The sequence below is a fragment of the Perissodus microlepis genome, chromosome 12 (assembly GCF_051167445.1).
Source record: "Perissodus microlepis isolate ML-2025 ecotype Zambia chromosome 12, ASM5116744v1, whole genome shotgun sequence".
NCBI lineage: Eukaryota > Metazoa > Chordata > Actinopteri > Cichliformes > Cichlidae > Perissodus > Perissodus microlepis.
Window position 1 is genome coordinate 1,246,699 of NC_140472.1, and position 26,361 is coordinate 1,273,059.

Here is a 26,361-nt window from a genome sequence, read left to right on the forward strand (position 1 = left end):
TCACTGGAGAAAAATGTCCTCAGTTTATTTGTGCTCAGAGTTTAAATACAGCACACAGTGGAAAAGTGCACAGAGGATTGTTCAAGTCAACCTCATAAAATCTACAGTTTAAAGCAGATGTGATCATAACCTAAAAACACTTTATGCAGTAAAAGATTCTCCACAGTTGATTTGAATCCAGGGAATATTGTTCAGAAAGTGCAAACTGCAAAGGCAAATACAGTTTAAAGTCTTTAATTTTCTACCAACAGTGACGCGGGGATGTGTTTATAATAAGTGTAACACACAAAAAGAAGAAGTGGAACATTTGTGTGATCAATAGATGAGTAAAGGTGACAGAGATACAAACCAGAGCAAAGGATGGAGGACGACGCAGATACAGAACTGCTCTGTAAAAACACCTAAATGTCAAATATTAGAGAAAATCACAGCCTCAAAGATTTTGCTCATTTCCAAGTTGAACAGAAAGTTTTCTGTTGTAAAACGAACAGTTTACATTCTGCTCGTCTCTACAGGGACGTTCTTCAGGATTCAGGTCATCATCTTTACATAAGGTGTGATTTTAAGAGTGTGGATCATTAGAAATATGGGTTACACATTCACACCCATTACCTGTGACCTTATTCTATGCACGTACACAGATACACCTCCATCCTGCCGTGATGTAGTTCTTAGGTGGAAAGGACTTGAGAAACGTCCTGGATCACCTGGAACAGCTTATGTGTGGTGACGTTTAGTAGCGTGAATACGCTTGTGTTTCTTATTGGTCCATGAGCAGTCTGTACGCCTCTCGCTGTTTACATTTTACTAACTGAAATAAAATTCTCATTATAGTTTTACGTTTTGTTTAGTTCCCTATACTAACCTTGGTGTGCACATGTGGCAACAGAAACGATGACAAATATATTTTTGATCGATAATTTATTATCAATAAATCATTTGCTTCAGAAACTTCAATCTAAAAATAAAAAGTGTGGAAATGATAGAAAATGATGTAAAATTACAGTTAATAAAATCTTTCTTGTTACTGATGTAAAACGGTGCCGTTCCCACCACACAAAACAAACTCGTGCTGACATGGACACGATCGTCTGCACTCAGGATTCATTCTTTTGTCACACGTTCTTTAAGCTGTTCATTACTCAGTGACAGTTTAATGCTTACAGTTTGAATCACACGCAGTTAGAAAAGTCAGATTGAAGGTCAAACCACAGAAAACATCCAGCTTCTTAAAGGCACCTCAATCCTGGTGCTCTTGCAGCTTGTCACATTTATACACAGCGCACAGACGGTGCTCATGTTTCTACCACGTGAAGACAAAGTTTGGGTTGTTGTGGTTAAAAAAGATATTTAGTGTCTTAAACTTGGTATAAACGGGAAAAGCAAAAGGAAGCGGGCAGGATTCACTTTAGTCACTGGGCTCCTGCAGCTACGCTCGTCTCCTGAATCTCAGACTCCTTTTGTGCTGCTGGAGCAGGTGGCAGGAGTAAAACCTCTGACTCCTCCTGCTCGGATGATGGCTGCTCTTCTGCCACAGCCTGACTTTCCTCTCCCTCTACAGCAGACTCGATCGCCTGGAATTCCTCTTTCTGCTGCTCCTCGGGTTCGTTGTCGTCTTCTGGCTTTTCTGTGGAGGCTTTGAGACTTGCAAATCCATTCTGGTCACACAAAGGTTTGTTTTCAGAGTTCTCCTCCCCAGCTCCATTCTCTTTCTGCCCCTCTCCATCTTCCTCTGGTATGTCTTCAACACCAGGCACCTCCAGGCATGACTCGCTAGGCAGGACAGTGGTGCCTTCCATCTGGATCAAGGACACCACCTGCTTCACTCTTTTCTTCTTCTTCCGGGACGTCACACTTTCCACCTCGCCATCGTACTCGGCATCATCCTCTGCCCCATCCACCTCCTCCTGGTCGCCTCCGTACTGTCCCGCCCAGTCGATGGAGGGATTATCTCCAAGCAGATGCAGGTTGGGGTCACTGTTGCTCAGAACAATACTGTCCCTGTACAGATTGTGTCTCCTTTGGACTGCCGCCTCCTTTACAGCTGCAGACAGAGAGAAAAGGGTTCAAATGTGGATTCTCACAATAAATTCAATGACTTATGTTATGTGCACAGAGTACAGCAGGGACCAATATGAATGATGCTGATCTCCCAGGTTAAATGGATCCAAGATGCCGCTTTTATATCATATTTAATCTGAATCTTATCATAGTGAAAGCAGCTGTGACCACTACACTGAGACATTTGTTAAACACTAAATGCTTCTTTAGAATTTGATACCAGCATCTGTGTTGCATCACTTTGATCTGTTGCACAATTCAAGGCCTATTCTTCATAATGTACCAAAAGTAGGAATCAGATGAATTGGTGGATGACCCGTCTGGACTCGAGGAGTGCTGCTTAGCACCTGCACCTTTGTGGGGAACTGTGTCGTTTGAATACTTGCAGAATGTGTTTTGGCTTTCTCTGGATGGCAGGATATTTTGCTTTGAAACCTTTTTGTCTTGTTCAACATTCATCATGTCTTTGTGAGTCCATGCAGGCTTTCCTCTCAATGGTTCCCATTGCACTGCCTGCAATGTTGCCTCCTGGTAGTATAACACCCTCAGTTCTGACTACTTTCACTCGGTCTTTCTTCATCGATATACCACCAAAGAAGACTGACCCATTATAATGTCCTTCATGACTGACTGCAGCACAACCTCTTCAAAGATGTTTTCTACCAGGATGAAGTGGGAAAAGTCCTCGAAGATGAGCTCCTCAAAGCGTGGCAACTCCTGGTGTTTCAAAGAAGAATGAAACCAAGAACAAATACACACAACAATAAACCAGTCACAACGCTTTTCTTTGTTGCAGAAACAAAAACCTAACTGTGCATTATTAATTTTCCAGGTTCTTGGGAAGAGAAAAGGTGATGTACTCACAGATACAAAGCAAGGGTTGAGCTGCTTTAGAATGTAGGGGATGAAGATCTGCAAGAGAGCCTCGCGGAAGAAGCACTTCCTCACTGTGCTGCTGTCATAGTCAAATTTCTGAACCACAGGAAAGAAGGAAAAGGACAGCTTTACTGTGTGTGTGTGTGTGTGTGTGTGTGTGTGTGTGTGTGTGTGTGTGTGTGTGTGTGTGTGTGTGTGTCAGATGGCAACTATAAGTTGTAACTTCATTTTGAACACATGCAGTATATGTGGAAAGTATTCACAACGCTATGATGCCTGACAGGAGCTTCCATGTGGTACAGAGGAAGGTTATTGGCCCTTTCTTGGATGTCTGCTAGTGTGATGGTTACTGGTCCCAGTTCAGGGAGGTTGCTGTGCTCTGCTCTTAGACCCAATAGGCACCGAGCACTGCCGTTATGTGTTACGTCCTTCTCCCATATGCTCTTCCAGTATTGCTCCATCTCCAGTCTTCCTCCCCCTTGCTGAAGCATTTTTGCGGCAGAAATTGTTGTCCTTCTGGAAGGTTCTTCTCTCTCCACGGGGCCGCGACGGAGCTCAGAGAGACCATCAGGTTCGTGGTGACCTCCCTGACTAAGGCACTTCGACCCTGATAGCGCAACAGGCCACGAGTTCCTGCCCCGAAGTGGAGGAGTTCAAGTATCTTGGAGTCTTGTACACGAGTAATGGGTGAAGGGAGCAGGAGATTGACAGATGGATTGGTGCTGCGGCTGCACTGATGTGGATACTGTACCGGTCTGTGAAGAGAGCTGAGCGGTCGATCTACGTCCCTACCCTCGCCTATGGTCACGAGCTGTGGGTAGTGACCGAAAGAACGAGATCGCGGAAAGAAACGGCGGAAATGAGCTTCCTCTGAAGGGTGGCTGGCCTCTCCCTTAGAGATAGGGTGAGGAGTTCAGCCATCCGGGAGGGGCTCAGAGTGGAGCCGCTGCTCCTCCACATCGAAAGGAGCCAGCTGAGGTGGTTCGGGCATCTGACAAGGATGGATCCTGGGAGCGTCCTGGGTGAGGTGTTCTGGGCCCGGCCCAGGATAAGCAGAAGAAGATGGATGGATTAATATGCTCACACTCTATATGGATGTTGTAAAGTGGAGCGAATCCAACCACCAACTTTCAAATCTACCACCCACAGTCCTCCTCTTCCCATGTGTTTCTGGTTTAGGATAAAATGGTGATCTAACAGGTTTTTACTGATCATGTGTTTTACCTTGATAACTCTGTCCTGGCAGCGCTGGATAGTCTTGCAGAGATCCTCACCGCCCTGAGCCTCCAGACTCTGGTGAAGGATCTGCTCAAATGTATAAACAGCATTGTCCATTTGCTGTAAACGGACACAGAGATGGGGACACTATCACGAGTGCATTCAAATGTATCAGTATATTTTATTATATCTTGACTTTGATAATTATCACATAAATATGATATGAAAGAAGATCTATTAACTGATCCAAAACTCGATGCTCCATGATGTGCCTCCACCTAGTCATACTTCCCCTTCTCCTAAGAAAATACACTTTCATTCAAAAGTGCTGCCTTCCTGCAGTCCTGTTGTGTTCATGGTACTCAATTCCTCTGCAAACTGAGCAGCAACTATTCAAGTTTAATTTATTCTTACAACACTGAGAGTAGAGAGATGCTCACACAAAATTAAAGCAGACATAAGCAGTGTAATGTTGACCTCAGAAAAGGAGGCAGGAAATGTTTCGAGTTCAAACACGGACAGTGAGACTAACAAACCACAAAGTATTTCATAATTCAATAATAACTCAACTATTGTCTTTAGAAATAAAACTTTCTCATCTCATTCAATCCCTGACAAATTTACAGCAATCAGTGAACATCTCAATTCTAAGAGATGAAGGCGACAACATAATGCACTTTGTATGTGATTTAATGCACAGGAATGGAGTATATTTACATAAGAGATGCTCAGTGCCTCACACAAAGAAGCTGCTCAGTTTAAATCCAGACTGGAGCATCTCTCTGTGGTGTTTTATGTTTTAGCCGTGTCTGCTAGTGTCCTGTCTAAGCTTCTTCAGAGCACACAGCAGTGATTCTAATGCATTCACCTTTTCATGGAAGTCAGCTGATATGAGTTTGTGTGTTACTTGTTTCTCGAGTCATTGTTTTCCTTCCCAACTGTATTCTGTTCTGGGGTTTGTGAAGGTGAATCACTTGTTTCACTGTATTCATTTTGATTTACGTTGCCTGTATTTGTTACACATTCAGGGATCTGAGAACGGAAAGTTCCTAATACAGCGGGGAGTTTGTTTTTCAAAGTATGTGATGTTTATTTACCAGTAAGTGCTGATTGTAACCTCCTCCCTCTTTTCAACAAATAAAATGCAGATTTTTAAAAATACATTTGATCAGAAAACCATTCGTACAGTAAATTACGATTGTAATTAATACATCATTTAGACCTCCAGCAATATGTTAAAGCTGCACTGCTTTGAAAAGCCAGCTGCCAGTAAGTGATCATCACCTCTCTCATGAGGATCTGGACCCTCTGGATGAACACTGAGGGGCTCGAGATGTCAAATCTCTGATCCAGACCTTCCAGACTCAGCTGCATCACCTTTTCATAGCAGCTGCACATCTTCACTGGATGGAAGGCAAGCATTGAGATCTTCCCCATGTGCTGAGGACAAGGAATAGATTACAAGCACTGAATGTCACTAAATGTTTCTGAGTTCAATGGACGCAGAGGGAGCATCTCCTTTACTGTCTCTAGGAGGACCTCTTCTACGTGCTCACCTGTGCCACCATCTCCTTAGTGCCCTCATTCAGGACGTTTTTGCTCATGTCCACCAGCTCTCGGAAGAAAACCTCGCGGACCTCGAAGAACCCTCGGCTGGTGGGCTCCAGCAGGGCCTCTAGGATGGAGCTGATGTAGGGCTGAATGCTCACCTTCAGCAGCTTCTCTGCTTTAGGAAGAACCACGGCTGCAAAACAAGAGAGGAAAGCAGGTTTGCAGTTTCAGGCAAACGTCTGGGATCGTTATGTCAGATTAGAAATGTGACAACCTGTAAATAAAGCATGCCTGGCTTCTGGGATGTAGAAACATGTTGACATAACCTTGGTCAGGTTGCTGACTTTTTATCTGATTTAGTTCTCAGCTCAGATAAAATAATTATTGTGGGTGATTTTAACATCCACGTAGATGCTAAGAATGACAGAACCCACCCACCACTTTAATCACACTCGAGATCTTGTTTTAACACATGGCATAGAAACTGAACATGTAACAGTGTTTCCTGAAAACCCTCTCCTGTCTGATCATTTCCTGATAACATTTACAATCACTGATTACACAGTAGACTGGAAAAGCCTCCAGCTGATCAGTTATACATCAGTAATTTGTCTGCTAGCGGTGCATCTACCTTCCTGTGTGTCACCTAAACAGAGTAACTAACACCTCCACTCACAAGCTTCTATCAGTCACTGTTCCTTCAGTACGTACAGAAGGTGGGGAAAAGGCATTTTCTTACACTGCTGAGCTGAAGGGTTTTAAACAAATCCTAAGGACAATGGAGGAAGCATCAGGGCTGCTCCTGTTCTTCATGTTTTATTGTTACTGTCTTTTATTTTATTTTTAGCTGTTTTTTTCAGTTAATTAGTTGTTATATGAATTATAATGACTACAGTATGTTTATCAAGCTGTAGTTTTGTAAGGATATTTAAAACAGGTTGCTATTCAAAATGAGACTGTGTCTCAATGAGGTTTACCTACATAAATAAAGGTGAAATAAAATAAATAAATTAAAAAAAGTTAATCCAAAATGCTGCAGCAAGAGTCCTGACAGGGACGAGAAAGAGAGAGCAGATTTCTCCTGTTTTGGCTTCCTGTTAAATCCAGAATTCAAAATCCTGCTCCTCACATACAAGGTCTTAAATAATCAGGCCCCATCTTATCTTAATGACCTTGTAGTACCATATCACCCTATTAGAGCACTTCGCTCTCACACTGCAGGCCTACTTGTTGTTCCTAGAGTATTTAAAAGTAGAATGGGAGGCAGAGCCTTCAGTTTTCAGGCCCCTCTTCTGTGGAACCAGCTTCCAGTTTGGATTCGGGAGACAGACACTATCTCTACTTTTAAGATTAGGCTTCAAACTTTCCTTTTTGCTAAAGCATATAGTTAGGGCTGGACCAGGTGACCCTGAATCCTCCCTTAGTTATGCTGCAATAGACGTAGGCTGCCGGGGGATTCCCATGATGCACTGGGTGTTTCTTCTTCACTCACTATGTGTTAACAGACCTCTCTGCATTGAATCATATCTGTTATTAACCTCTGTCTCTCTTCCACAGCATGTCTTTATCCTGTCTTCCTTCTCTCACTCCAACCAATCACAGCAGATGGCCCCGCCCCTCCCTGAGCCTGGTTCTGCTGGAGGTTTCTTCCTGTTAAAAGGGAGTTTTTCCTTCCCACTGTCGCCAAAGTGCTGCTCAGAGGTTTTGTCTGATTGTTGAGGTGAACGTTGTGATTTGGAGATATAAAAAATAAAACTGAATTAAACTGAGTTAATTGGCTGGAAACAAGTAGAAGCACACTTAGATTAGATATCATACAATTTAAAAAGTTACCCTTCAGTAACTTTGTTTGGTTTAATGTCTCCTATCTGCAGCTGAAACCTTCTGAAACGGTCTCCCTGCTTTCTACTGATCAACAGTGATGTTAAAATATCAAACTGTAAGATATTGCTATATTTTTATTATCTTTTTTTTTTTTTAAACCAAGACAATGTAACATCTACATATCTCCATCCATCTCCACACACACAACAGTATATATGTTATGTATTTTTACAAATATGTAACAGTAAGTTGGTTGCTGATTTGGCCTTTTTGTTAGTTTGTCTGGTTTCCTTGTGCTTGCTTGACTTCTCTCTGGCTAGTCTCTCTCTCACAGCTACATTTAGAACCAATCATCTAACTGCATGGATGCATGTCTTCAGCTTGATGTCATGGATGGATGCATCGTCATTCCTTTGTTCCAGTGTTCCAAAAGCAGGTCAAATATAGGTTTCACAGGTTTATATACAAGCATTCTCACTGATATTCTTGCCATGGTGCAGTTTTAAAAACAAGCAATAAACATTCCTATTAAGATATGAATCCACATTTACAGCTAAAACTGAACCCACACTAAAGAATTTTAAGCCCTGTAGATATTTAGAACAACACTGCTTTAACATTTACAGTTATTATTACGACTTCTACTTCCATGAGTATTCTATCGATGACGGGCTTATAACTAACCAAAGATGAAAAATGGTCTGAAAAATGTGCTGCTAGTGTTGCTCTTATCCAACCTCTGATCTTGTTGGTCACGTGTTCCTTGGATGTGATGATCTGGTCCATGTCTGTTCGTATGGAGGCCTCTAAAGAAGAGCGGTTAGCCTCACACTTCTGCAACACTGCTTCGTACTGCGTCTGGCACTGCGCCTGCACCAGGCTGTACACAGCATCACTGATCTACAAACACAAAACACACAGCAGAAGCCTGAAGCTGATGTTGCCAAACTCACACCTGTGCAGTACATCGTCTGTTTAAGTTTCACATAGTAGCGTAAATGGTCTGGAATATGCATGTAGTGAATATATTTGTTTATCTGCATAACACAGACTATTGAGTTTACAGGTGAATTTGGAAGCAGTTGGGCTGTACCTGCTGGAGAGGTCCTGTGGAACTACAGACCTTTGAAGAAATGTAGTTCAGCTGTTTTTCTGTTGCATTCACATTACTAAAATAAGCTCAAAGCGTATACATACACTACCAGTCACAAGTTAGAACACCCTAATCTTTCCAGTTATTTACTGCAATTCAAGCCATTCAGTCCAATGAACAGCTTGAAATGGTACAAAGGTGAGGGTGAACTGCCAGGTAAAAAAAAGAATTCAGAATTATACAAAAAGCCTTTTTCAGGGACAACAAGGGTTAACAGGTTAAATCTGTTCTGCAGCAATGGAGGTTGATCAAGCCTTGAAAGCTGCTGCTACTAATTCCTGCAGGTGTTCCAACTTTTCTGGATTACTTGCCCCTCTGTCTGCATAAAAGCAGTGTTGAACACACTGTGGTGCCATACGCTCGTCAGCTGCAGCAAGTAAGCCATTGATAAGATGTCAGAATAAGACAAATAGGCTTGTCTGGGCCATGAAACATCGACACGGGACTACTGAAGACTGGACGAAGGTATTATGGACTAATGAATCAACGCTTGAAATCTTCGGTTCATCACGCAGGATCTTTGCTGTCGAGTAGGTGAAAGGATGGATCCACAGTGTGTGGCATCAACTGTCAAACATGGAGCAGGAAGTGTGGTCTGGGGCTGTTTGCTGGATCCAGGGTCGGTGACTTGTACAGAGTGAGAGGCTCCCTGAACCAAAACAGCTACCACAGCAATCTATGCAGGACCCTCTGGTATGCAGTTGGTCAGGGGTTCATCCTACAGCAAGATAATGACCCAAACGTAAGTCCAAGCTCTGTCAGAACTACCTCAGGAACAAAGAACAAGATGGTGAGCTTGGAAACATGGAGTGTGCAGCACAGTCTGCAGACCTAAACCCCATCGACCTGGTTTGAACTGGACAGAAGAGTGAAAGCAAAGCAGCTACAAGGTCCACATTTATGGGGAATATTTGATTTCTATTGTAGAATGAATGGCACGGGTTTGTTCAGCAGCTATATCTGCCAAAGGTGCTACTTTGATGAGTCAAAGTTTAGAATACATTTTAGTCTATAAGCTGATTCAATTCTTTTTTTTAACTCCACGTGCTTTTGTTTATTTCAGAGTGCAATCAGACAATCAACTGCATAACTTTCAATGACAAACTGGACAAATTGGGGTGTTCTAAAACTTTTGACTGGTAGTGTATATCTGAATAAATCACACAACACCTTTGTCATTAAAGTTCCTGTTATTCTGGCAAAATAGCACAATGTTTGAAACAAAAGTGCTAAAAAGACCCAGAAGAACAAGGAGCATTTCAAACAGGTGATGTCAACATTTACAAGTCCCCCAATCACTGGTGCAGTATCCACCAAACTTGCAGGTTAACACTTATTTTGCTAAAGACTGAGTCTAATAATCACAGAGTAGTTTCTCACCAGTATCCAGTTCCTTTGTCTCTCATGGAGTTTGCCTTTGAGGCGGGGGGAGATGAGGTCTCTCAGCTCCGAGAGGAGGCCCTCCATCACCAGGTTAGACAAGATCTACGAGGAAAACAATTCCCACATACAAATAAGAGGACCACGAGCACAACTCTGCATTTTTACAGTCGCTCATGTGATCGTCATGGTAACCTCTCTCTGTACGTTTTCCATGTTGCCACATGTAAGGAAGCAGAATATAACAGAGGGACTCACACAGGCCATGTGAGATGAACTACAGCGTGTGCAAGTAAGTCTGTTACCACATAATTAATAATAATACATTTTATTTGTGGGCGCCTTTTTAAAGCATAATCAGACAAACAGTAAAGAATGATTTAAAAACACAGCATTAGACTATAACTTAATTTAAATGACATAAATGTGATTTGGGTTTGAAGAAGCATCTAGAAAAACCTGTTCAGCACTGAAGCATGGACAGCAGGGCCTGACCGTGATGCAACATGTGCATAAAGCATTTAATCTTCTGACCATCAGAGGTCAGAAAACACCAAAACTGAGGTGTTTGGTGAAAACTTTGAATAACCTCGTCTTGCAATTCAACGAAAAATCAGGTTGATGGAGGACATTGAAAAAACTGTTTTTTGTTAAATCAAGTTTATATGCACCATGTTACATTTTATGACATAGCACCTGATTCATCCCAGCTTCCAACCCCCCCCCCCCAAGTCCGATTGAGGCCACAGAAGAACATTTCTGCCAAAGCTACCTGTGATGGTGCACCACACATCATTTCCCAGGTGCCATACTGGCCTTGAGCTTGACGGTAGAGTCGCACTGCATTAGTGAAGGCTGGTGTCTGAACTTTTTTCTCATCTGACAAACCTGGAATTGAAGAAGCAGCCGTCAGTGAACTTTTAACTGATACCTGCAGGTCTTCTATTAGAGAAATTATGAAGGTAAAACAGGAGGAAAAGCAGGGCTGATGACAGAATGCAGCATCGTGAGATTAAGGAGACCCTTTCAAATAATCTAGTTTTCTCTCCTGGCTTCAGATGGTACCAGGCGATTTCAAACAAGAACAAAAGTGGAACATATCTGTTTTACCACAATTAATTTGACTTTTTTTATACTTTGATCATCAATCACACAACTCCAATGATCCACGCTTCACTTGAATGTAAATATAAACTAATGGATGGATAAATTACAGTTAACTGTTTTTAGTTGTACGCCTCCAACCAATCAAGCTGCAGTTTAAACACATAACACACAAACAGGGTCATCATTTTATCCTGCTGAAGAAAACACTGCGTTCACGAGCAGGGACCTGCTGAATGAACAGATGACTTATTAAACTGGGGGTTGGTTGGGTGCAGGAGCCCAGATGACTTTTTACAATGAATGAATTTTGTTGGCTTCATATTCAGTGTTTTACATGAGAAATGTAAGTAAAAATTATTAGATTTCATAACTCTGTCTGAACAATATTTAGGATATATCTGCAAGTTAGTTTTAATTATGTAGTAAAAACAAATGTATGTACCTTGGTAAGGTAATTGTTTTGCCATGTGATTATAGGTTAGTTGTGTAAGGACACCGCTCAGCTTTTAATTTGGATCAGAGGGATTAATGACAATTTTAAGATAACAGAGGAGTTTTTGGCCATGCAATCCATAAAGGGGGAAACGTGGGGAGACGACTTGTATGACACGCGGCAGAGGTCATCAAGAGGTACAAGCTACCTCGGGGTACACTCGTCAGGCCACCACAGATGGATCGCCAAATCTGACTGGAACAAAAGTCGGGTTGCTCAAAAGAATCCAGGGCAGGGTGAAAGAGGACAACCCTGAGCAGGAGGTTGTTTTTTTACACTGCATAATCCACCAGGAAGCCCTGTGTAAGTCTGTGCTGCACCTCGATCACACAGTGAAGATGCAGTGTAACATGCACTTTATCAGAATGAGGGGACCAAGCATCCAGATGATGTCACAGAGGATGCTGGTGTTGTTTGGCTCCACGTATGTGTGTGAACAGACAAAGCAGCACCCACAGATCCCAGCTGAGTGATGAACACCTCAGATCTGTTCTTGCCACAACAAAACTAACAGGAGATTCTGATTCACTGACAAAAAAGTGTGATCTTAATGTTTATGTTTGATATGCATGCATCTGGTGCTGGCCCGTCACATTTTAAAAGTCAATGTGGCCTCTGAGCCACCCCTGCTCTAAACTCAGATAAAACACAGGTTCTTGTACTTGGCCTTCAAAATCGTAGAAATGCAGCATCTATCCAGATTCTTACTCTGCATGGTCTTACTTTGGCCTCCAGTGAGACTGAGGGTTCGTGGAGTCATGTTTGCCCTTCAGTCTGCATATCTGTCTCTAAAGTTAGAAATATCCTGTCTCAGAGTGACGCTGAAAAACTAGTTCATGCATTTATTACTTCCAGGCTGGACGACTGTAATTCATTATTATCAGATGTACTAAAAACTCCCTGAAAAGCCTTCAGCTAATCCAAAATGCTGCAGCAAGAGTCCTGACAGGGACTAGAAGGAGAGAGCAGATTATGCCCATTCTGAAAAGACAAAACAAAAGCAAAAAAAAAACCCTTATCATAGAAGCGTATTATCCCAGTAGAGCACTGTACTGTCAGGCTGCTGGTTTACTTGTAGCACCTATGGTGTCTAAAAGTGCAAAGAGAGGCAGAGCCTTCAGCTTCCTCAGACTCAGGCGACAGACACCCCCTGTTGTGATTCCTGTTAAACGTTTCTCCTTCCCAGAGTGCAGATCCGATCGTTGGGGTTTCCTCCGTCTCCTCTGTGCTGCTGTATTGTAGTCTTTACCTTACAATATAAACTGCTTTCAGGCAACTGTTGTAGTGATTTGGCACTGTTATTTATTTATTTATAAATACAATGTCAAAAAATTACAGACAAAAGCAAAAATGTTCTGAATCACATTTAGTGTTAAATTTAAATTATCTCAGTATATTTGGGATTCAGGTATTTGTTTTAGTTTCACTTCTGATGGTTGTAAGCACGACGTCAATTAGATGTGCATAAAAACGAGTGTGTGTGTGTGTGTGTGTGTGTGTGTGTGTGTGTGTGTCAGTACGAGGACTAAACTATTTCACAGGGTATTTAATGAAAACAACTTTATTTCGTTCACTGTGGTCAGACTATCTGGGACTTTATGGCCCGTCTGTAGTTACTGTTATAGCTCCAGTCAGGGGCTGACATCTTTATTGGCAAGTCTCAATCACAGTAACAGACTTAACAGTCAGTAAAGCAGAGAAGGAAAAGAGAGCAGGAGCGCAGAAGAAAGAAAAGCAACGTGCAGATCTAGTTTTTGTTTACAGCACAGAAGAATCCAGAGCTCTGACAAACATGAATGAAACTGTTGAGGACTGAAAGCAGCAGCTCTTTGTTTGCAGCCTGTCTAACGTGTGCCTTCCTCCTGCTTTGCATGGATTCCTCTAGTTTCTTATTTATTCTCTCTGTCCTACTGTTATAGTTTTACACCACGCACAGTTGGTGTGGAGCACCCACCATTTCATTGTACACGCACAATGACAATAAAGGGTTATTCTATCATTACATTAGCATGACTCACCATTGTTGGAGTGCCTGACACAGTCTTGGAGTACCATATACCACTTCTGCTGCTCTTTCTCTGTCGTCACACAGAAATAGTAGTGGCGGGCATAAGGGTGCCACATTATCAGAGGGTACGGAGTGGCACACTTTAGAAAGGGGGAACTTCCCACCTTGGCTTTAACACCTAAGAATAAAATCGTTGCATTAATAATACACTGAAAACCTCACTGAAGTTTCTCTGTAGAGTTAAACTGTAACAAAAAGACTTCATCATGTTGTCCGTGCTCACTGATAGTGTGCAAACATTTCTGATTTTGCAGTCAACATTTCCTTTTCTTGAATACAGCAACATTCAGAAACACCGTGGCTGCCAGTGCGACCCCCCCCCCCCCAAGAAGACACATCTGCAGTCTCAGTGTTAAACTCCTGCATCCTCGCTCTCCAGTTACCGCATTATCAAATTTGCGTGTGCTTTACCCCATCAGCCTCTTACAGCTAAGACAATGGCAGCTCTCAACGAACAGTTAAGAGAAATGTTGGTCTGCTTCACCACAGAGAGAGCTCAGTGCCTTCAGCAACATCATTCAACCAGTAAGGCTGAAGTCCTGGAACCTGTGGTGACAAATGAACACTTTGGATGCACACTATCCACCCCAGCTTCACCCCGCTGTGGTCTTCTACTGAATAACAGGGGTCAGGATAGGGCAGCTTATATCTACCATAGAGGCAGGGTACACCCTGGACAGGGCTCTCACAGTCACACGTTTACAGTGACCAGTTAAGCTGACCCCACTGACTGCATGTCTTAAGTTGCCACAATAAATCATTGCATTTGATGAACTGAGTTTCCTGTTGATTCGAGTTTTTCCTCCTTCCTACTGTAATAAAACAGTTATTACCAATTTACCAACCATAAAGTACACTCTCCTTACCTACCCGCTCCTCACCTGGCAAGCTGTTGCTGATCAGATTCAGGTATTGCTCCATAGATGTCAGGACTTTATACCCGGCACAGCTGATGGTTCCTTTGGGATGGAGGAGTCTGTCATGGGACTGTGGTGAAGCCAAAGAAGAACAGAGTTGATGCATTAGACAGTGAGTAAAACTTGCTCATGTACAGAGAACACTGCACCCGTCTCACCGCCTTGCTGTCGTAGTACGTGATGTCATGGGAGTCTGGGATGAAAAGGAAGTGGTTCCTCCATTTCTTGTTTTCCTCCAAGTACTGGAAGAGGGAGCCTGAAAAAATGGCCTTGTTCTCCAGAGGAATCTGTGACACATTTCACAACCGAAGAGAAACCTTTGAGTCATGAAAGTCTCTCTCTGTCCATTCAGAGCCAAGAGGACTCACTATGGTCATAATCCAAATGATTAACAGACAAAGACTTTGGAGCATAGCTCACTAATCTGTGAGCAGCATCGGTGTGACACTCAAAACAATGAGCCATGTGAGACATCCTCACTGCAATGGTCACTCGCTGCTGTTTGGAATAAAAGCAGAGCTTTCAGAGAGGATTTTGTACCTTGCGGTGAAGCAGCTGAGGTTGCAGGGTTCCTCCTCCCTCTACGTCAAAGCGAACTTTGTTGAACAGAGCTACTGCGTACTGCTGCTCATACAAACGCCCAAACTCAGCAATCACCTTTCCGGTCCGAGCTGCAAACACACACACACACACACACACACACACACACACACACACACACACACACACACACACACACACACACACACACACACGATACAATTAAATCTGCGCAAATGTTTCATGATGAAAAAAAAGAAAAAAATCAGTAATCAGAATTTTGTACCTGAATTTGGGTTACAAAACAAATTATAAGGGCCTGTCTTTCTTTACAAGCACTACTGTTAACAACGACACTTATTTCCCTTTGGTTATTATTTACAGCAAAGCAGTTTACCAAATTATCATAATCTAACAAGAAGCTCAGGATTAAAATTACATTTTTTTTTTTTTTTTTTTTTTTTTTAAATTGACCAACATCTAAAGAAAATGAAATGACAAATGGGCCTGTGTTATCGCACACAGCCTGGATCTTACTGCTCAGTCTAATGTCTTGGCCCCGGCCCACAGACAGTGGAACCATTCCTGTCTTCCTTCTGGACCTTGTTAAAGTTTCTTCAGGCCGATTTGTTCCTGCGTTCTTGCCTTACTGGTGCTGCCTTCTTTAAAAACAGTCACAGCTTTCTCTCCACTTCCCCTCCAGCTACCCTTGTCTCCTCATATAGAGAAATTGGGGCGTGTCGGTATGCAGATAGTAAGACTACAAGATGTAAGCACAAGCCTGTGGATTTGGAGGCAAACTGACTAACATGTGCACAGTGGTAAGAACAAACTGGCCGACATGCACGTGTCATGAGTCTAACGGTGAAATGGATTTTTTTTTTGCACATGATGAGAACATTTCCACACACACAGGTAAATGAAGCCCAGTCTTCTGTTGTATGATCAGTCACACAGATGGTCTCACTGTCAGGTTCAAACAAAGCGGCCTGAGGCTGAATCAAACTCATCCTCTGGCCTTTATTACTGGAACAGGAATTCGCCCCGCTGAAAGCGACTGGCCTCCTTTTATACTCGACCTGCCTCAGGTGAGCATCTGGAACAGCCAAAAACGAAACGTCTGAAGAAAGCAGCACCAAACCAAACCAAAGAAGAAACTTTTACATGTATACAAACTCTTTCAGATAATAAATAATTATACACATACTATATGTATTCATTCACCTCTCTCATTCTGTCATCCATCCGTCCCCAGCCACCACCCCAACTCCCACCCAGAAGCCTGAATCATCGTCCCCACCTGGGTGGGGGCAGATAAACTGGGCTGGACCCGTGTGAATGGCTAAAGATCTGAATTTTGGGGTGTCCAACTCATTTTACACACACATGCGGCCCAGATTCCAGTCTCTCGTTAAAACTGTGCAGCGTCTTCACCGCTGCTGCCGTGTTATCAGTGTTTCTGTTTGAAACTGGGGGCTGTGTGGGCTTAATGCTGTCACCTTTTATTCAGATGCTGCTTGTATTGCAGGTCTGTTTTCAGTGGAGGAGTCATAGCAAATGTTACAATGCCTGCAACAGAGCAGCCAAGAGGCTTTGACTGTTGGCGTTATATGAATAACATTGAATTTAAGTAACATATTGAAGTTGTAGCTGCAGTCAAAACTGCAACGGTTCCTGTAAACATTTGTCTCACTGTTTTTCACATAAACTATGAATATCAATGACTGCGGCGGCGGCTGGACACAGATACTGCAGCAGTTACAGATGACATGGCTGAATCGGTCCCAGATAAATGGACCACCAGCACCAACGTCATGCAAGACACGACAATCCTATAACGATTGAAGAGAGTACCTCTGACAAGAAAGGAAAAATAATTTACTGCCTGTAAATAATGAGAGCACTGCTTTACACTGGTGTGCACAAATAAGCTACACACTGTACACCGACAGTGATGAGCTCCCATCAACACCAGAAAGACACACGCAGGACGCCAGCGATGACCAAACCTCTACAGCACATTAAACCAAACGACTAATGCCATATCCTTATCTTAAATGCATTTACAAAGTCCTTCGTTGTTTGTATTTCTCTAACACAAAGCTAGACAGTATTTCTCTGTCTACGTCTTCATTGTGTGATAAATACAAAGAAAGGAAGGAACTGTCGGCCACCTTTTCTGGTCCTGCTCTCGCGAGATTCTGGGAAGAAATATTTAACATATAAAACCTGATTTATGACGGCATACTTGCGGTGCTGGGCACATTCAGATAGCGTTAATGTTCTGACTCAGTGAAATCATTAATGACTTGGAGATCTGCAGAGAGGAGTGGGACAAAATCCACCCTGAGATGTGTGCAAAAGTTTTGGCCAACTACAAGACAAGTCTGACCTCTGGTATTGGCAAAACCTTTGTTGGCACCTAGTACTAAAGCACGTTTTCAAAGGGGTCAAATACTTATTTCCTTCATTAAAATGCAAATGAATGTGTAAATTGAAATGCATTTTCTGGATTTTTTGTTATGGTTCTGTCTCTCACGGTTCAAATAAACCCACCATTGAAATTATGAACTGAACATTTCTTTGTTATTGGGCAAACTTACAGAATCAGCAGGGGCTCAAGGAATTTGAACCGTATAACTTTCCTCAAGGTTTAGAAGTGCGAATACGGGAATTTTGAATAAACTTTCACGAGGCGCATTTGTAAAGCTGGACACTCTTGTTTGATGAGAACGCCTGGTTGGCAATCTCTGACCCAATTTATTCCAAAGGTTTTCTACTGGGTTAAGAATAGGACTCCACTTCCACACCAAAGTCACGCACTCATGTCGTCATGGAGTTTGTGCACCAGCGCACAGCCATGTTGGAACAAAAAGAGCCCATCATCAAACTAGTTCCACAAATTTGGGAGCGTGAAATTGTTTAAAATGTTTTGCTATGCTGAAGCGTTACAAGTTCCTTTCAATGAAACTAAGTAGCAACTCCTCACAAACAACCCCCCTCCAAACGTTACACTTGGCACAGTGCAGTTAGACAAGTACTGTTCCCCCGGCAACCGCTAAACCTAGACTCGTCCATCAAGTTGCCAGACGGAGAAGTTAGACTCCTCACTCCAGAGAAATGTCGCCACTGCTCTAGAGTCCAGTGGAAGCGTGCTTTACAATTTGGATGAAGCTCATAGGCCAAAGTTGGCGACCTCTACGCAGCAGATTTAGAGTGTAAAGACCCTTAAATGTTGCACAGAAAGCCCCAAAAAAATCATAGAGATCATTTTCTGCAGTCACATGAGTCACATGATCTGAGAAAGGCCCCTTCATCATCACTAAAGGTTCAGGTTCATCTGATCCAGCCAAAACTATACGTTACCAGTAGTGCAACTAGAAAACAAACAAACCTGGAGATGCCCTCCTGGAGGGAGAGTGCAGGCCTATTTAAACCATCCCGCAGCCTCTACCCTGGTGTAAGCCAATCAAATTAACTACCCTCTCCATCACTGAACCTCTGCAGGGGGTAACCCTACTGAGTATACAAAAAGGGGAGTGGCCATAACAAAATGACGTGCTCTACTCCCTGAGCTACAGCCGTCACAGACACAGAGTGAGTCTGTTTGCTGGTTCCACAGAAGAAAGCTGAAGGCTCTGCCTTCCACTCCACTTTTAAACGGCCCAGGAACCACAATTAAGCACATAGTCTGAGAACCAAGTACGGTACTGAAACAGTCTTTGAAATCAGATGGGGCTTCTTGCTGCAGCATGCTGGAGGCTTTTCAGGCAGTTTTTAGAACAGCTGGTTGAATGAAGAACCAGAGGAAACCTGGAAAACATTTTCTTAACTACAAAAATATCGAAATACTCTCATATACAGTGAAAGGTCAAAGTCAAATAAAAGAAGATGTGTGCGATCTAAACTAAGGTACAGAAACTGTACCTTTACTCTGTGTTCTTGGAAGGCTTTCTGACATTAACAGGAGACGAAAAGCGTTCATGCAGTGTTTTGGTTTGGTGTGTGTTCATGAGTGTTTGTGCATGTTTGTGTGTGAGAGTGAACGAGTGAGGAGTTTGTGTCTGTAAGCCTGCGATGAAGAAAAGCGAGAACATCAGCATTTTAAAGTTTGGCCTCAGCGCCGATGAAACATTTTTGTACTGCTGAAAACGGGTAATTATGATGGTTCAGATTTGAATTAATATTAATAATAATCCAGTGTGTTACCTAACAAGCCTCAGGTCACTGGCTCAGAGTTTTACCAGCCCATGTTTGTTGTTATCAACTCATGAAAAGCTTTTATTTTTATATTTTTAAATATTAACGCACTTTAATTAACACAATATTTTATATTATTTCACTTTCAATCTGAAAAATGTTATGAAAGCTTTTGGAAAAAGCTCTACCTGAGCTCAGCCTGTCAGACTTTTACACATGACTGCTGAATACGTTTGTACTGCAGGTCTAGTTTAGTCACAAACGTGGGTGAATCGCTCGCATTTCCATGGTGACAATGGCGCACTATAGACCGCTGCAGTACACAAAGCGTCCAAGCAAAGAATTTGTGTCAATTAAATTAGTTGAATGGTTGCATCCCTAACACATTTATTGTCCAATTTGAACCAAAAGTGTGATAGAGTCCATCCCTGAACACATCTAACTGCAGTATTTGACATCAGTAGCACCTGATGGGAACAGCAAAGTCTTTTTACATGTTAAGGAACAGTTTTAAGGTGGTTGGGATGAGCAGCCTAAAATGTGGTCAAAAAAGCCTCCAAGAGAATGTCTTACTTTATGTTCAAAACTTTTCGCCAAAGGGCGCGACCCGGGCAGAATGGCGATTTATTGGCGTGCTTACTGGAGAAACTTTGCCAGTAAGCACGAAACAGCTGTAACTCAAAGACACATTGTCCGATCCTCCCAACATTCTCCGGTGTGATGGGAATCCGGCCATGAACAGATGAAGCACCACATGGTGACAACAGGAAGCTGTGACCTACTGCTCCTTCCAGGTTGAGCACGTCCACCTCAGAAGCAGTCTGAATACACATCTGAACTTGATGATGCTGGCGTGCTCTGGTGGCTGGGGATTCGCCATGAAACAGGAAGCAGTTTTTGAGGGGTTTGGGAAGCTTGAAAAGTCATGAAATTTGGCAGAAACGTGCAGCGTGTTAAAGGCTCTCAGGTTTTATGGCTCTGGTCATTGAATATTACAAAATGGATCTACGTTTCAACTGTGAAATCTTGCAGCTTCATGTAATGTCTCAAGATGTACAAAACATCTCTTGGAGCTAAACTCCAAACCCAGAAGAAAGGCAGCTATTTTGAATTTAAAGTATAGTTTTGGCAGTAATTTTCAAATTGTACTTGGACAGACTCACGGGGATTTCATCAGATCAACATGATCTTTGATGAGTACAGTCTAAAGACCTTGGTGATGTTAAATTGTGAAGCTTTTGAATTTTCGTGAAATAATTCGCCACAGGAGAAGATATCGCATATCTCAACTGAACATTGTTCAATCTGCCCCAGTGGCACGCTGAATCATCCAGTTAAGAAAACCTCAAAAAAGTTAAGTCCGTTCATCTGGATGTAGCATTTTCATGGGGAGAAACTTTTCATCACTCATCCAAGAAGTCACTTGTATATGTCAACTGAGAAAATGTTACATCCAGATTCAACTTTTGGGAATCTATCCCAGACTCCCAAATTCCTGATGGAAGACAGAGACTGGAGATATCTATGTGCCAACATTAGGTCGTGTTTATAGTTCCACCTACTGTCAAAAAGAAACACAGTAGGTTATAATCATGATCCAATCTATGCAACATTTTAATTGATGGTTCCACTCGATATGTATCAGTATGTCATATAGTTAGTGGGTATTCTATATTGCCACCTAGTGGGCACAGAAGGTAAATGGTCAGTTGTAAACAGACGGTCTCTTATGTTAGCGCTTTTCTGCTCCAAGCACTCAAAGAGCAGTTAGTGAGGAAGTGATGTGACACTGAATCAGCCATGTGACTGTGTGACTCACCCTGCAGCACCCTGGCTGTTCCCAGGGTGCGAGGGCCCTTTCATTGCTGCTTTAAATGTCATAATTTTGTTGGCGTCTGTCAAAACATGGATAGAATGAGTTCTGTCGACTTCTTACTGACCATGTCATATATTTCTATTGAGGAGAAGTTAACTTTGAAATAAGTATTTCTCATTTTATCAAACCTGTTTAAACAATCACCTGTGCGATCAGTTGGGTATATGCTGAAGGTGAGAGGACCACATGTCACCAGGCAACAGGAAGATACAGGTCAAAGGTTAGAGATTTCACAGAGCCAGGGATAAGGGGAGGGAGGGGGGGATTTCCTGTTTCACTCACTCATAGACCAAGCAAAGTTCTACATTCATCCGTGTAAAAACAAAGTCTTCATTAAGCAAAACACTGAAACACTGACTGTGACAACTGGAGCAAATAAACCCAACCAATAGTGTCCATTCTTCAGTCTTCTTGGTTTTAAACAAGAAGCTCATTTTATCTTCAGCGAAGATACTGACCGGTACAGTTAGAGAGTTTTCACAAGTGAAGTGAAAATGAACGTCTCTCTCAAACCCACTTTGACATACATATATGTGTAAATATTAAAAAAATGTCCCCTTCTCGCCCCTGCGGGCGGTTTATCCTTCAAGCTCGGGTCTTCTACCAGAGGCCTGCGCAGTATCTTAGCTGTTCCTAGGACTGCGCTCTCCTAGACAGAGATCTCCGATGTTGTTCCCGGGATCTGCTGGAGCCACTCGCCTAGCTTGGGAGTCACTGCACCGAGTGCTCCGATTACCACGGGGACCACCGTCACCTTCACCCTCCACATCTTCTCGAGCTCTTCTCTGAGCCCTTGGTATTTCTCAAGCTTCTCGTGTTCCTTCTTCCTGATGTTGTTGTCATTCAGTATCGCTATATCAATCACTACGGCCGTTTTCTTCTGCTTGTCCAACACTACAATGTCAGGTTGGTTAGCCATCTGTATCTGGATGTCCCACAGGACCTTAGGTCGGCCATTCTCCACCAGCCTAGGGGGCTTCTCCCATTTTCACCTCGGGACTTCCAGATTAAGGTTCCCCCATGCAGAAGTAGGTTGGAAGGCAATAACAGAGAAGCCCAGGATTGGGTTTAGTCAATGAACTGAGGTGTGGGATGACATCATGAGAGACATCTTGGATTAGTAATCCATATTCTGGAGACTCTGCTCAGTGAAACTATGATTCTCCTGCTGCCTGGTTCTTCATGTGTCCATAACCCACCCCAGACAACCCACTCAGTCAACAATAGTTCAGTTTTCTCTAACTACAGTCTGTTAGCAGCTATGTCATTCTCATTTTCACATGTCATAATACCGATTAAGTGCTGACAACTCAGTGCCCAATAATAACAGTCAGTATCTTCATGCATCCTGACTAAATGTTAAAACAAAGAGGTAACCAGGACACTAAGTGATGAGTTTAATTTCTCTAATTGTTACAGTCAGTTTCAGTGTTTTGCTCACAAAAACCCAAAACACATAAGTAACTGGCCATATTCACACAGACTTTCTTTTTACATGCATGCTCACTCCAAAATATAAACGTAAATAATCTGTTACTAATCCAGTCTTGCTTTTAAACCGTGTGGTATCAGAGGCCACTCCTCAGTTTCCAATAACAGGACTCAGCTTCTCAGTGTGCTAAGGTTTCCATCCAGCCACACAGAAACATGTTTTTTCATGCATTCCTCAAATTCCACATCTGATACGTGTACGTGCTACACTCTGAGTTGTAATGACAGTGAAGGAAAAAATTATCTTTAGCCTCAATCATGGCATTCACTACGTTTCCTGAGCTTTAGGTAATCCATCTAAACTTTAAGCAGAAATCAAGCGTGGAAGTCAGTGTAAAATAGAAAGGTCACTGAATGTTTGTAGGTCTATACCAATGAGGTTTATCCCACATTTCAACTTCCTCCATTCTCTGTAGATTCTATTTGTATTATAGCTAAATCCAAGTCTAGTATTACTCAAATTTTCTTTGGTCTTTCTGGGAATCTGTGGCCAAAACTTGCAATTAATTCTTCAGACGAGTCATCAAACCTCAAAGCATTTTTTAGTAAAAAGAAAAGAAAAGACTTTAAAACCAAAAACAAACCTGTGGAAGCGAGCATTGTCAGCTTCACACACACAAAAACTGTGAAGCTGGATTTTACAGTGCTTAAAGTTAAAATGTATTAAATCTGTTCAGCGCCATCTTCTTTCAGTACACAGTGTTACATCACTGGGTTGGTTGGTTTCGGTCATTACCAGTTAGGTTACATAAACTAATGTAACCGACCCAGTAGCTCAGGGGAAGGAAAATTAAAGATTCATGTAAGGGGCTTACTTTGCTGCAACATTTTCATATTAACACCAAGGACATACTGTCCACTTTCACTCTCTCTTAACCAGTAAGTGTTTTTGTTGTGTAGCTAGTTGCACTGATGCGGGAAAATTCAGGTTTGTAAAGCACTTTAGAAATGAGAAAAATGTGGAGAAGGGCCTGTTTGAGTTAGCTGACAAGTGGTTCACCCACATGCTGGAGTCAGAAACTCCACGTTTTCCTTGTCTGTGATGCTGTAAACAGTTTACCGATCAGGAATCCCATCAGAACGTCTGCAGGGAAAATAGGTCGTGTGTGCGCAACGGGGAGGAAACAAAACCCCCCAAGACAGTCCAAGGAAGAGACGCCACACTTTTTTCACATCAATGTTTAAAAGTTTAACTTTAATCTGTCAGAAAAACAAAAACAACCCTTTGATTGGATTTATATGTCAAACTGAAATTCAATGTTTTTAAAGTAAACATCTCAAGTACAGTTAAAGGTCAAACTCAGCTAAATAAGATGTATAAGAAATGTGCCTTGACTCTGTCTTCTATATTTTTAAATATTAAAGCAATTTAATTAAGACTTTATATTATTTCTCCTTCAATCTGAAAAATGTTACGACAACCTTGAAATAAATATGGTCTAGTACACCCCATGCCCCCCTTTAGTTGCACCCCTGTTTGCTGCAGGTATTTGCTTCGATGTAAAATATCTTCAGCAAACGATATAACTGAAACATGTATCAGACTAAGTTAACAGTTCATCTGCATATTTGAATACTTCTGGAGGCTTACTGGTTGGAGCAGCTACAAAGTTTGTTTTTCTTCATGTCAGAGTTTGTTGGTGCTTTGATGAAAGACTCCCACCAGCTTTTTCCCAGTAAAGGTTTTAATTGTGGTGACAGGAACAGACGCTGCTGTTCTGAACTCTAGAAACACATTTTCTTTAACTCTCCCTGAGCTCACCAGAGACTGAACGTGAACAGTGCATCCTTCATTTGAACATAAATGTCACTGTTGCAGCCAAAGTTAGTACAAAGTGAAACCCTTTAATGGATTTTTAGTTTAAGTCTCATTATATTGGTTCAGTTATTAATTAGTTTATGTCAACTAATTAAAGTCTATCAGCAGCAACCAACCAGCCAACCAAACGTTACTTAGATGTAATGTTCTGTACTGACAGGAGATGGCGCTAAACACGTTTCTAACACTTTAAGCACGCTCTTAATAAATCGAGCTTCACAGGCAGAGTTACATCTATGTAGGGCTCCATGACGTCAATCAGTCATTATACATGATGTGTTTCATGTCTATTTTAATCCAGTACTAGAAAACTGAGCCCAAATATCTACCTTAATGTGCGGTCTTCTTTATTTTATGTACGTTGCTTCATTTTCTAAATGAAAAAAAGATAAAGAGCCTACTAGAAACCCTAACCCCGTCCAGGTCACTGGTCTATCAGGTCAGGACTGGTCAGGACTAACCCTACAAAAATATGTGTGTCAGTTGTTTTGAAAATTAAACATCCCAACAACTAAGCAATGCAACAGTAACATGAACACTTTTTTGTGAGTGTAATAAAAGTCACTGAAGTTCCTGAAATCTGGCCCAGTTCAGGAGAAATTGTAACAACACCCCACCCACCACCACCACCACCACCAAAAGTTACAACATACTTGTGCATTCTTCTGTCAGCTGTAATCCTCACAAATAAAGAGAACTGAGGTAAAACAAGGCAAAAATAAGGAATTGCTAAACCTGAACTTTCCACTCCTAACACACAAACTGCAAAGTCCAACGGAACCTTCCGTCCAGTCTTGGGCAGAAGATGAGTGGAACATCAGGAGATCATCAGTGATGCCTTTTATCCCGTATATGAGACACATCTGTGTGGACCAGGCACGAGTACTGTGACACTTAAGTCCAATAGATACAACTGTACACGTGTAAAAATGTCAGCAGCTAAGCTTATTTGCTTCAGACTCAACAGCAAGGATTCCATATTAGAGAAAACCTGATAGGCTGTGACATGTCCGAGGCAGGGCCACTAACGATCAGCAGAACTTCATCTGCTGCACTCCCCATTTGTAACAAACTTTAACGGGTCACATCATTTCCTATTACGTTTCCACAGTTTTTCCTAACCTTTTGGTGTCGTGGAAGTGCTTCAGTACGACAAAGAACAAACCCTAACCCTAAAGACAGAGAGCTTTTTGGTCCAGCCAAGGAAAGAGAGCGGTGCGGTGCCCAATGCGCTACGTGGATATTTGTGGTTTATTAACGAAGCAGATAAAAAGCCCGTTTAGTTAGAAAACAAAGAGGTGCTGGACTCACGCTGACACTGTGGCAACGCACCTCTTATTGTCCCAATTACGCAAAATGGAAAACACGCCAAACCAGCACTCATCAAACTAATCCCCCCGCGGCGCTCCTTACCTGTGATAATCTCCCGCTTGCCTTCATCCAGGTGACTAGAAATCACATCCCCCATGATCAGTGAAGCGTCCCACGCTAACGCTGCGTCAGACCGACAACTACTTTTTAAGACAAACAATAAAATCTATAGAGACGTGTCTCCTGCCACAGCAGCCCTGTCCGCTCATGAAATGACTGCAGCGTCAGTAATAACGGGTGGTACCAAACACTCAAGTCGAAGCTGTCGAAAGGAAGTTCAAACTGTGTAAGAACTGTGCGTTTTCTCTCGGACAGACACACCCTCCTCTGAAGTAGGAGGAGAACTTCTGCCGTGCAGCCACGTTACGTTAAAGTCTCGTTGGGAAACAGCAGACCCAGCGCTGTGGGACAGAGAA

The 26,361-nt window shown here is 42.4% G+C and overlaps 1 protein-coding gene across 1 annotated transcript; it reads right to left on the reverse strand.

Annotated features, from left to right (window-relative positions):
• Window positions 1-26,287, reverse strand: niban2b (niban apoptosis regulator 2b). The gene is made up of 14 exons (XM_084946726.1): window positions 25,988-26,287; window positions 15,189-15,319; window positions 14,807-14,935; window positions 14,613-14,718; window positions 13,682-13,849; window positions 10,836-10,951; window positions 10,064-10,168; window positions 8,268-8,430; window positions 5,712-5,899; window positions 5,440-5,595; window positions 4,162-4,275; window positions 2,926-3,033; window positions 2,667-2,778; window positions 1-2,044 (listed from the first exon to the last, which is right to left on the reverse strand). Exons 1-14 carry the CDS (start codon window positions 26,040-26,042, stop codon window positions 1,413-1,415), a joined length of 2,283 nt encoding a protein of 760 aa, XP_084802852.1. The 5' UTR covers window positions 26,043-26,287; the 3' UTR covers window positions 1-1,412.
• Between the last annotated feature and the right edge of the window lie 74 nt (window positions 26,288-26,361).